Source organism: Haliotis rubra, unplaced genomic scaffold, assembly GCF_003918875.1.
Source record: "Haliotis rubra isolate DU_JTF1 unplaced genomic scaffold, ASM391887v1 Scf615, whole genome shotgun sequence".
Taxonomy (NCBI): Eukaryota; Metazoa; Mollusca; class Gastropoda; order Lepetellida; family Haliotidae; genus Haliotis; species Haliotis rubra.
The window spans coordinates 472,699-485,203 of record NW_025767319.1 but is presented as its reverse complement, the minus strand read 5'-3'; the positions used below and the strand labels follow the sequence as shown (position 1 = coordinate 485,203).

The window sequence follows — 12,505 nt, the reverse complement described above, 5'->3', positions numbered from 1 at the left end:
ATACGTAGGGAAGCGACATTCAGGTCATGAGGAGAAACATCCATGTCGAGTGCACACTATCTTGTCCTACTCTTCAATGAACATTGGACAAATCACTTGCTTTAATAAAGTATTCAATACAGACACGTTCGTCTTGATACACGGGACACAAGTCCGTATTTTACACGAAATAAATGGAAATGTATGCAATGACCGGATTTGTGGGTGATATGAACGAACTGTTGGCGTTCATTTCATGTGAAGTTGCTCATTTGAAAAATGCGCTCAGCGTGTATTACCGAGTGCACAAGCACCATTGTGATGAATGTTATGACCAGGTGACATTTCCAAGCATGAATAGAAAAGCTGATATCCCGGGAAATGCTGATCAAAAGTATTTAAATGTAATGGGTGCTGAAATACCTGACTCGTTTCATAGTTTCAAAGAATTATAAATATGGACATATGGCGATAAAATCTTAAAATGTTAACTTGGTGTGCAAAGTTGAAAATGATATTATACCTCTGTTTCATGTTTCTATTTCTAATTAGCAAGAGTCCGTGTGTCTCCCAAGTTAGTCACATGTCGCTAACAGTTCTACATGCATATCTTACAATAAGCGAGGTATTGCACGTCTGTGCACTACGCACTGCAGTAGTGAGTGAGTTTAGTTTTACGCCGCACTCAGCAATATTCCAGCTATATGGCGGCGGTGTGTAGATAATCCAGTATGGACAATCCAGTCATCAACATCATGAGCATCGATCTACGCAACTGGGATACGATGACATGATTGTGTGAACCAAGTCAGCGAGCCTGATCACCCGATACTGTTAGTCGCCTCTTACGACAAGCATGGGCTACTGAAGATCAGTTCTAACCCGGATCTTCACGGGTCAGTTCTTGTATGATTGATGTCTGCAGTCAATAAAAAAACATGGGAACATTAAGTGTACACAAACTGTAAACGTACAGTGTGTTATAACGCACGGTCTTGTCATACGAATGGCTTATCTCATTCCTTCATGCTTATATCAACTCGGCTAGTGTGACTGACAAATGTAGTAGTATTGTACGCACACAGTACGCACATAGTCGGACTGGAGGTTTCTAAAACCGTTTTCACGGCACATTTCGCGAAGTATCAACACATTGGTGGTGGCGTGGGGTCCTGTGCATAGAGCTCAGGTCACAAATCAGATGAAGTCAAGCAACGTTGGGCGCGGAAAGACCTTGGATGGGTGACCGTGACCTCTGAGGATTTCTATAGGATTCAGTCCTGCCCCAAAATGAAGCACATGTGATGCATGTGGTGTCACCTTAGTATGTTCAAACTTGCTTCTATTCAAATGAAAATGGGCCATGAGACAATTAATCTTCTAGCGCCTGACAGGCAGCTTAGGTTATCCGGGGTTATGATAATCAGACTGTGTGTTTGCCCTTTGAGCATGCACCTTGTACATGGAAAAGGTGCATTATAAATTCACATTTATTATTATTTATTACATCGTGTACACATTCCTCTTCTTCTTCCATTCTTCCCCTACCCCATGGAGAACAAGTGTTTGCCACTGATATGGCAATGTCCCCCGCCGCTAAAGAATGGAATATCTATATTTACTACTTTTTATTTTGGGTCACATACAAGATGCCTGAAATGACTGGTGTCTGCATAATCACCCAATGTAGGCTGTCAACATACTTGAAACATTGGGTGCAATGTTTTATGAGATATCCGCTTTAAAAGCGGTCAATGTATCGTGGTGACCTTGAAGATAAGGTCAAGGTCACCCAAATAGACTGGTGTCTGCGAAATCCCCCAACGTAGGCTGTCACCAAATTTGAAGACACTGGGTACAACAGTCCATGAGATATCGCGTGAACAAGAGTTTGAAAAGTGGTCAAAGTGTCGTGGTGACCTTGAAAATAAGCTCAAGGTCACGCAAATCGACTGGTGTCTGCGTAATCCCCAAATGTAGGCTGACAAAATCGAAGACATTGGTGAGATATCGCGTGAACAAGAGTTTGAAAAGTGGTCCGTGGTGACCTTGAAAATAAGGTCAAGGTCAATGTAATGGCCAATGACACACCAAATTTGAAGACATTGGGTACAACAGTTCATGAGATATCCCGTTAACAAGAATCGGGACGGACGTACGTATGGACGCTGCTGAATACATAGTCCCCGTTCCGGGCTGCGGCGGGGGACAACAACAGTGCCAGATATACTAGCCCACGTGCACAGCACATGAACGCGTACATGAAGCACAGATAGACACATGTAACCATATGATTTGGTTTAGGGTAGGGTATACAGTGTGTAGAAAGTACAAGGGGGAGTGTTTTCATCCTGGCAAGAGTGTTATCATCCTGCCAAGGGGTAGTGTTCTGATTTTAAGAGGGTGATTTGATCCCGGGATGAAATTATCTATAGGCCGGTGTAACAGCCACAAATCTAAATTTCCCTCTATTGTAGTTCGATCTCAGACACAAGCCACACTGCGTTTGGCCTGGGCTCAGACCATTCCCTTCCATTAGGTTCCAAACACTCACTCAAGGCAGATCTCTGTTCACGGCAAAGTCAATATCTGGTCCGTGCCCCCCTGAGCACACATGCATTGACGCCATCCTCCGGGCAAAGTGGAAACACCGGAGAGTCTCCCGAGGGATCCCTCACAACTTTTCCTACAAGGCAGACCAAGGTTGCTGTAAATTCGGGAATGCTGAGATTATTTGTCAAACGGTGACATATCTGGAGATTATCTGGCGCACTAGTTCAAGCATACCGATCCTGCGTGTGGTCTTCCCAGACCTTTTATCAGTGTTATATCACACTTTTAGATTTACCCAGGTGTCTGGGATGTGCATTATATGATAGGCCAGCTGCAGTCGTGCCTATCGAGGACGTGTTTTTCTGCCATGTACACGTTTGGAGGTATTTTCTTCATTGTACCAGTTTAATGAACCATATTGTTGTGATGATTATTGACACATGCGTGCAACCAGGTTGTTTTAAAATGGACGAGAGTTTGCTATCAATGTTCAATAATGGCGTGTCGTGCATCAAAGCTGGTCATTTCATTCTTAAAACTGAAGTGACAGGGATTACCTTAATAATTGTTCCATTTGTGAAAGGCATTTGTGTAGCAAATATAATATTCCAAATGCAAACAATTCCTTTTCACACACACACACACACACACACACACACACACACACACACACACACACACACGCACATACGCACGCGCACGCACACGCACACAACGGTACATGAATTCGTAGAATATAAAACTAACATCAAAATAATTCATAACTTTGACATGATAGATATATTCACATATTTTCCCTTGTAACCTACACTGTACATCGTTCCAAGACAGAAGCGTCCTTAATTTATATATATATATACACGTTCATAAAACCAATGGTTTTTAATCAATCTCATTACTCTGGCCTCAAGGGTTGAAATATTTCTGTTATTCCCAAAACACAAAAGAGTTCTAAATAAATTATGGATGTTTTGTTCTTTTAATATGCTGATAGTGAGATTTGGATATTTTGTATACCTGTTTGCATTTATGTTTCACTATTTACCTTTTCCATTTTAACTTTGGTTAAGCATTTGTAAATACCTAGGTCGTAATGTTTTAAAATGTACATTTTAGCTATGTTGATTTTATTGGCCTTTTACGCTCTGAACGTGCAAAGCTCGTTATCGTTATGGAACATTTCCACCATGCCAAGATCTCATCATCCACACTGAAATGAAAGATATGAACTGACAGTAATAAATTGCTGCTGGGCCCCCACTCCGGTATGCAAACATTTAAATTTGGCAAATGAGAAAACGTATGGTTATTTAACTTTTATTTTCGGTATATTAGTTCTAGAAATGCGAGAAACAATCGCGGTTATTTCAAGACAAAACTAAATCCCCATGTTATATACTGTCCATATCACGAGGGTGGGGAGACAGGGCGTCCGGACGGTTGGTGTTCTGTTCTCCACGTCGTCCGATGATGCCGCCTGGAACACAAAGCCTCCGTTCAATAGCTACAATATGTTTCGTTTAGGCTATGAGACATTTCATGTCGATGTCTAGAGATATCGTTTTGTATTTTGCCTAGTCGTTGAAAACATAATACTTTTGCTAGAAACAAATGACTCCAATGAAATTGAAAAGACAAGACGATTTAGAGACTCGTGATTTAGAACCTGAGGAACATCTAGATTTGATTCATCTTAACTTTTGCATTTCAGAAAGGGCTGGGCGGAAGGGGAAACAATGTAGTTTGACAGACAGTGAGACAGACTACCTTTTGTATCTGAAGTGTGTCAAGTGTTTATTGATATACATTTTCAAATGTTAATTAATGGTCTTTATCCCATGGCAGAGTGTATGGGGGTTTTACCCCATGGTAGAGTGTATGCAGCATGAGCAGGTAACAATAACACACGTTCTCATTGTCATAGTTTATGTCCTGGTAAGCTCAGCACCAGGACAAGGGTGGAATTGTAGCCTGGCCATTTGCCTCTTCAAGAGAGACAGGAACACAAGTGATCGGCTCCAAGGTCGAGATTGATAGTCAATAGATGTTGGCGGTGTTTGAAACTTTGATTGTCTATGCAAATGTCGGCAATATGTGGATTAGAAGTTTCACATGGATTCTGGTGGATTTGTGTGCTGTGGGGGAATTCACTTGATCGTGACGGAACTGGATGATTAATTTAGAAAGAAACAAGATATTTAACTTGTATTTACTGATACCTGCTCGTTATTATTGTCAGATGATTGCTGGTCTCTCTTTGCTGTGTATGGGGATTGTAATTAAGATCCACTCGTAAACTTTCCCAAGCTGCCCAAGATGCCGATAGTTCGGTATAAGTATGGATACTGATCTGTACTATAATGAAACTATACGAGGATATGTCAAAGTGTAGCGCCACGAAACGGATCTTAGCATCATGACAGGGGCACTTCTGCAGAAGCAAGGTCGAAGTAGAGAAAGACAGAAATTGAAGCACCTACCTATACACCTACCTTAAAAAAATATTACCCTAAAAGCCGAAATATATTTAAATTTGTATGCAGCGCTTATGGAATAATACAAGGGACATTGTCGCGATAATGTCCCTTCTTGGATTCCATAAGTGCTGGCAAAGATGTCTAATCCAGCATTACTGGGATTCTCTGTATAACAATGGTTAAGTCAAGAAAGGCTAAGCTTGCTACGTGAACCAATCACTTACCATATGATGACAGTTCCGAACAGACACTTACAGGAACTTTTAACATTGTGAACAAAGTCAGTAGATGACCAACTGAATGTCCGTTAGCATGCTTTGGCAACTGTTTAATTACCTGTGTTGGAGGCTGCGCACTCAGCAACCCAGTCGGTGGGAATTATGTCTTTGGTGAGAGACACAAACTTGCTCAGCGGGCACTGGGTCGAACAACCTAGAAACGTACATATTCGATTATTATAGATTTTGATATACCAATGATCATAATGATTCCCGTTGGGTGATGGTGTTTGAGCTTCCTGACTCACATATTCAAAAACATGAGCAACCGTAAGGGCTTTATAACCCCACTGCCTCGTATGTCATTGGGCCTCACGGTGTGAGACAATTTGTAAAAGTAGACTTCAATATCACCATTCTGTGAGATTAGGATGATTTCTGTAATGTTGAGTTAGTAGTGAGTCTCACCTGGTAAGGTAAGTTGATGAGGCTGTGTGTCATCGTTAGGGTCTGTGGAGGACACATTCCTGTAGTACAGCTCCACGTGGAAGACGCCGGCCGCGGCCTCGTGCAGCTCCATGAGAAGGGTGGCCGTATAGGGTGGGGGGAGGTGGTTACCCACCCGGAGGGCGCACAATACCGACATCACCGTGGAGTCATGCTGCAGACAGAGAGCTAATATAGTCAACTAACTGTATTAGGAAGCTACTGTAAGTGTTTATGTCAGTACAATTACTATACCCATTCTTTAGAGTTTCAACAAACAGTTATAGGCCAGTGTACCGGGAGGCCTTGCTCACACAGGAAGCTGGCACTTACTATTCACTGAATTATTCATGAGACCTACTAAACGTAGGAGCTGTAGCAGTGGAACCTAGCCTTCTTGATTGATCTTGTACTCATCTATCATCATGATCCCTACGTGTAAACTATAAGCAGAGGATCATCAGATTATGGAAAGCTAGCAACTATACCAACAGCGGAGAACATGTTCATCTTGGTGGTGTAGGAGCTGGAACTGACTCTCTGCTGTGTTTCTTGGATCCATCTCTTCACCATTACACCTAGAACAGTGAACGTTGCAAAATTACAGACTGAAACACAAAATACTATATATACATTCTTCAAAACCGAAAAAGAAACACATAGGTGATTTTGAAAATATTGGACTCATGTAGCTGCGTCAAGAACAATACAAATATACTATTTTCAAAATGTCATCTTTGTGTGATTTTAGACAGCTTCAGTGCCAATTTTAATATTTTCCCTTGTTTTAGAAGCGTTTGAAGAAATAATCGCCAAAACGTAACCAAGAAAAAACGAAAAGCAAAATGCATGTGCAAGTAAGTGGAAAAGCATGCGCTATCTGTCATTATAAAAAGGCAAGCGATGTGTTTAATTTTGTCATTCGTTTTTGCCTGGAAAGGAAGAAATCATCATGCCAATGGAAACATCGCCATAGGCTGCCTTGAAAGCTGGGGAGTCGCAGTCTGCAGTTGCCCGACATTTCAACGTTCATCAGAGTACCATTTCTTGCCTTTGGGATCGTTTCCTGCAGGCTAATTCAGCCCAAGATCACCCGAGAAGCGGCCGTCCAAGAGTTACCATCCAAGCCCAGGACCGCTACATCCGGGTTGCTCACTTGAGTCATCGTCTTGCCACAGGTGTGGAGACAACAACGCATCCCTGGTTTGAGCAGAATTTCCGATTAAACTATCAGGAATCGATTGCGTGAAGTGGGGATTCGACCAAGAAGGCCAGTTGTCGCCACTTCTTTCAGAGATTCCATCGGTGCTGGTGTAGAGTCCGGAACTGGAACCTTAGAAACTGTAGGCGATTCTGGTACACTGATGAATCACGATTTCTTCTTTAGATGGAAGACAGCGTGTTTACCTTGCACGTCACATGCTTCCGAGTATGGACCGACAGAGGGAGTTGTTCCAGCATGACAACGCTACTTCACCTCACGGTCCGCTACCTTGACAATTCTAAAGTCAGTGTCTTGCCATGGCCTTTCCGATCACCAGATCTAAACCCGATAGAACACTTATGGGATGAACTCGATCGACGTGTACGTCAACAAAACACGCCTGAGACACTTCCACAACTGACCATCGCATTGCAGGAAGAGTGGGGAAGAATTCCGTAAGAGCGACTTCGTCGACTTATCCAGTCTGTGCCGAGACGGTGCCGAGAAGTAATTGCTGCCAATGGTGGCCATACAAATGATTGACTTTGATGCCATCTTATTGACTCAAGTAAACAGAAACACAACAATAGAGGCTGCTGTGTTGGCAAACTAACGCAATAAATTCTTCTAAAATGACATATACGTTTCTTTTTCTGAAATGTGTAGCTACTCGTACAGAACTCACAGAAAACCCCACGCTGTTTCTATTTGTACAGTACAGTACAGTACAGTACGGTACATCAGTTTTTTATCAATATTATCAATAGCTTGATAGGATTATTATCGGATGTTGACATTTAGAAATGTGGGTTGGGTAGGGTGTCCAAATATTTACCTTGAGGTCGTCATAACAGAAAATGAAACTCATCTCCAATTACATTTAAATCCAATTACTCACAAAATCTTCTACATCATACATATGTGGCAGACACAATAAATTTTATTTTTACAGTAATGTGCACATTTGTTTTAATTCTTTTAACAATTCTATGGATATTTGTCACAGTTACTTTCAGAGTTGCAGGTTTATCTTTACGTACTAGTACAATACTTTTTTCTATCAACAGGTCTGGTCATTTTGAAACTGACTATAGTCATCTTAACAAAGGTCTATTATTAGCGATATAGTCAGTATCATTCTATTTTAATTAAGGGTGGTTAGGTAGGGTCACATTCATAAATGTGGAAGTTGCCACACTCTACCTTTTGGGCACCTCTCTTGAGCAGACGACATGGTCCTGATATAACCCCCCACAATTCATCAGACAGGAAGTGCACTGCCTGTAACCGGCCCATTTTACGTTTTCAGGTGTTACAATTTTCGCATGTACATGCGAGCGCCAGTTTACAGTATCCATAAAATTCACATGAAGAACTAGTGAACATATTGATGGATTGATAATACAATGTGCCATTGAGATTGACATCCAGTGATCGCGGGAAAGTATCAGCGCCTTGAGCAAGCACTAGCTATAGTTGCCTGGATATGTGCGCTATATAAATATCCTATAATAAATATCCTATAATATAATAATATTGTCGTTAGAGATTTCATCAATTTAATATCAAAATTTAAGAACATTCTGTATCTTCTTTTGGGCTAAGAAGATTGATTTGACTAAACACTTTATAATTAATGGATTAGTTGAAGAAAATAATTGAGCATACTGATGTGTAACTCCAAAGATATTTAGGTAAAATATTCTGCCTAAATTCCTTAAAGAATGGGCATATAAAGCAAAAATGCAGTTTCCACTTCTGTTATAATACAAAAATTCAGTTTCCACTTTTGGTATAATACAAAAGAGACACAACCTCTCCTTTCTTGGAATGTTAAGCTTTCTACCATCTGATATCATAAGATTATGATCCGAACAACGAAATTGTGATAGTGAATCATATACACTTGAATATCTAACTTTGTCAAATATTATTCAACAGCATAATCAAATGTAATAATGCTATAGAACGACAAACTAGAATATTTACCAAGTGCATCAGAATACAGCTGGTTATCAATGTCGATTCACATTTACCTAAGATGTAATGTAAACATATGACGTAATGTACACTTCCTTTGGTTTTCCACGAACTGAGTTTCCCATTTCCAATACCACAACAAAATAAAAACCTTTTCACCTTTTACGCCCAACAATTTACTCCTCTTTCAGCAAGATTATAATGAAACAAAGAAATATGCTCAAGAATATAATTATCACTCTGACATAATAATCTTATCCAATATTTAATAATTTTGACATTCTGATTGACTTCAAGTGAAAATCTTCCCAATTCGCCTCTAGCCACAATATTAGGAACACTTCTTTTCAAATGTAAGATCACTTTTATAAAACTTGTCATGAATATTCATTATGTTAGGAAAGGGCTGGAAACCCCATGTCTCAGGCCCATGAAGTAAAATAGGTAGAATTCTGATATAAAAATATGCATCGGGTAAGTTATCAAAACATAAAAACAACCTTCCATGCTTGTAGGGACAACACTTTCTGAGTGGAATACCATGAACCTGTACTAGATAGGTGAACCCACAAGTACTTACATGTATACGTAGATACAATCTCTATATCGATACACCGTTGTCCGTCTGCATTAAGAAACTTAACAAGATCGTTTTTGTAAAGGGAACAAGAAGGGAGGCAACTGGCAACCATGGCGTACACTAAGTAGCCAATCCAAGAAAGGAGTAGAACCTTGTTGAAGTGATACACACGACTTGACATGTTCATACATATTGCGAATAAGTACTAAACATTACCAATTCAGAGTTTATAAAACAGTGACATTCTCGAGACAAAATCGAATGCAGCCCTCAGATCCACAAAGGCACAGTATAACTTTCCCTTATATAGAGATAAATACTTCTTAATAATAGTATCAATCACAAAAACTGTATCTGCTGTTGGAAATCCTTTCCGAAAACCGGCTTGTTCTGGTGTAATGAAAACCTCCTCGATCGTCCAGCTGTAAAGTCTATAAAATAATATTTTCGAGAACATTTTCACACTAACTTTGAACAAAGTGATTGGTATATAATTACACTCTAGACTCACAGTGGTCAGCCAGCCAAATCCATCCGGCCAGACGTCCTTCCAGTTGTTGGGATTGCTCGGATAGGTTGCGTATGGACTTCGGTCACCATGGCGATATATCTGAATTTTAGAGTTTAATCGTAATACACAGACAATCAACCCCTAACATTTGGTGTATCCAGTAAAACATGTTTGTAGAATATGGAACTATCAGGGCTGAGGTTACGGCGATAATTACTGAGGTTAGGTATATACCAATCAAACCTACACAGTACAGACTGATTAGAAACTGCAACGTTACATACAATATATTAATCTAGATGTGGTTATTTTAAAACCGGTAGTGTGTGACGCCCTGTATTGAAGGGAAGATCCTTACCAGGTTGACCAGTCTCAGTGTGTCCGGGGCCCTGGACACGACACAGCACCACCCACACACAAACACAGCAGCACCCAGCATAGCGGTCCACATGGTACTGGAGGTCGAGGCAAGGTGTGTACCTGACTACATGAGAACAGGTGCCCGTAGTCTACTAGGAATTAGATTTCTTATCACAGCGTTCAGTAATCACTCCGAGATAAAGGCAAGCGACACAGATAGAATGAGGACATTGAACATCCAATCAGTGATAAGTACTATTCAATGTAATGTCATAAACATAATTATTCCTTCTTTGGTTAATCCAAGACCCAGATTGTTTTACGGATCCCACATATTTGTGAACCTGTGAGAATGGTTAATGAATATATGAAAATCAGTCTCATGATATGAATTGTAGGCCATTCCCAATGCTATTAAAGACAACACAATGTATGTCGCTAATATTAACTGGTGTCTGCATAAGTCAGAGGGACTTGTCAAGTTACTTTTAATCACTATCAGCTAATAATACACGCACAGAAGGTGGCATTGACGTTAGCAGATGAGTTAGACGCATTAGAATTCGATTTTGCGCAGAAAACCTTGAAATCGTATGTCACAGGTTCAATTGTTCACACAATGTATAGCACAGCATCCCTGGCACATTTCACAATTTTGTCCCTAACAGCTTGCCATACAGATGAGCTGGCTGCCGGCAGGTACATCCTGGGTTCTGGCACATGCTGCTCCTGCACTCTCTGCACTCAGGTGATATAAAAGCTGCATGTGCCATGTGCCCGGCACACACCATGCTGGCAGTGGCAGCCCTGTACGTAATTTCCCTAATTACAGGTAGGCAAGTTTGTTTGAATTGTTCATATTAAAATGCCAAGTGGTCGTGTTTTAAAACCCTGCGACACGTATATACATACCGACAGCAGTGGATGACCTCGCCTAAATGGATACTTAAAGACCAACTGTCGTTCATTTCCCGATTTCCGTATGTCGCATGACTACGTGGTCAGCCAGTCAGAGAGTTAATGAATTGACAATACTTAGCGCATCATGGAATTGGCTCACGGGAATCACTATCTTCGTCAGCTGATGAACGTCAACAATACAACGTCAATCCTAAAATATTGACAGACCTCGTCCAGATGTGCACTACCAAGTCAACTGCATTGTTCCAACAGACTAATCTTACGAGTACTAGTAACATGACCATATATAATGTGTTCAAATGCATACCCTTGACAGCCGGAATGATGCAAAAGTTTGAAAACGATTAAAAAAAATTGAAAAAAAAATGTTTCCCCACCTTAGGAAATATTCATATTTCGAACCCTAATAAACTTAGAAAAGAATCGGAAATTACATCACCTACTACAATCAAAAGGAATGTACTGGAAATACTGTATGATTAAAGGGGAAGTGTACACGATAAAATCACATTTATTCTTATGTGAAACAAAATTAAATATTTTAATTATTTAATATCAGTGTTTGAAATTATACACTCATTTTTCTTACAATGAAAGTATAACCCTCAAAATAAGTGCTGAAATGTTATGCCATCATGCGGTCCTTGTTTGCCGAGCTAAACAGGCCAGAGTTACCGCCCTTTGATTATGACGTAATTGGTGCCACTTGATTTTAGACTGGTCTCCTGTCTAGTCCCAAATCAAAAGATAATAATTCTGTGAGAACTTAATCACGTGAGAAAAGTTTGTGAAAATACGAAAGAAGCATAAGAACTGAAAATGTAAGCAGCAGGACAGATTGATCGTGTGTATTTTCATTCATAACCTCACGTCAATTAAAATACCAAATATGTGTAACAATGTTGACGTACGTATGACATCACTATCGGGAAGCGACATTCTCAAAATGGCGTGTTCACTGACACGAGTACGCCGGATATTTCGACGGGAAATTTCGTTGTTTCAAGCAACGTATATACATACATGTAGTCCAAAAACATTCTGACAATCTGCTGGTTCTTATTTTTTTTGTTTTCATTGTGACCAAGGGAAATAGTCAGAAATGCGGAGAACTTCCATCGTCGGTGTGCGTGAATTTTTCATCAGTCATGGCGTCACGCTTTCAGAAACTATAATAAGTTGTGATGAATCTCGGAAATCATTGGAATACACCTATTATATTTAACTATCGCTTGC

The 12,505-nt window shown here is 40.3% G+C and overlaps 1 protein-coding gene and 1 long non-coding RNA gene across 2 annotated transcripts; both read right to left on the bottom strand.

The window, feature by feature from the left end:
- Positions 1-3,835: 3,835 nt before the first annotated feature.
- LOC124256040 (prostatic acid phosphatase-like) lies at positions 3,836-6,312 on the bottom strand. The gene is made up of 4 exons (XM_046689967.1): positions 6,206-6,312; positions 5,696-5,888; positions 5,346-5,441; positions 3,836-4,009 (listed from the first exon to the last, which is right to left on the bottom strand). The coding sequence occupies exons 1-4, from the start codon at positions 6,284-6,286 to the stop codon at positions 3,924-3,926; spliced, it is 456 nt and encodes a 151-aa protein (XP_046545923.1). The 5' UTR covers positions 6,287-6,312; the 3' UTR covers positions 3,836-3,923.
- A 3,675-nt stretch (positions 6,313-9,987) lies between these two features.
- On the bottom strand, positions 9,988-11,433 carry LOC124256042. Its single transcript, XR_006892808.1, has 3 exons — positions 11,261-11,433; positions 10,347-10,472; positions 9,988-10,087 (listed from the first exon to the last, which is right to left on the bottom strand). It is a non-coding gene; the product is annotated as an uncharacterized LOC124256042 (long non-coding RNA).
- Between the last annotated feature and the right edge of the window lie 1,072 nt (positions 11,434-12,505).

What these genes read in the sequence shown, in the direction of transcription:
- LOC124256040 (XM_046689967.1), bottom strand. Translation starts at nt 6,286, where the DNA reads ATGGTGAAGAGATGGATCCAAGAAACACAGCAGAGAGTCAGTTCCAGC. An exon ending in TCATCAACTTACCTTACCAG is followed by an intron (nt 5,442 to 5,695) that starts GTGAGACTCACT and finishes GTACGTTTCTAG; the next exon opens with GTTGTTCGACCCAGTGCCCG. An exon ending in GTGCGCAGCCTCCAACACAG is followed by an intron (nt 4,010 to 5,345) that starts GTAATTAAACAG and finishes TTTGTGTTCCAG; the next exon opens with GCGGCATCATCGGACGACGT.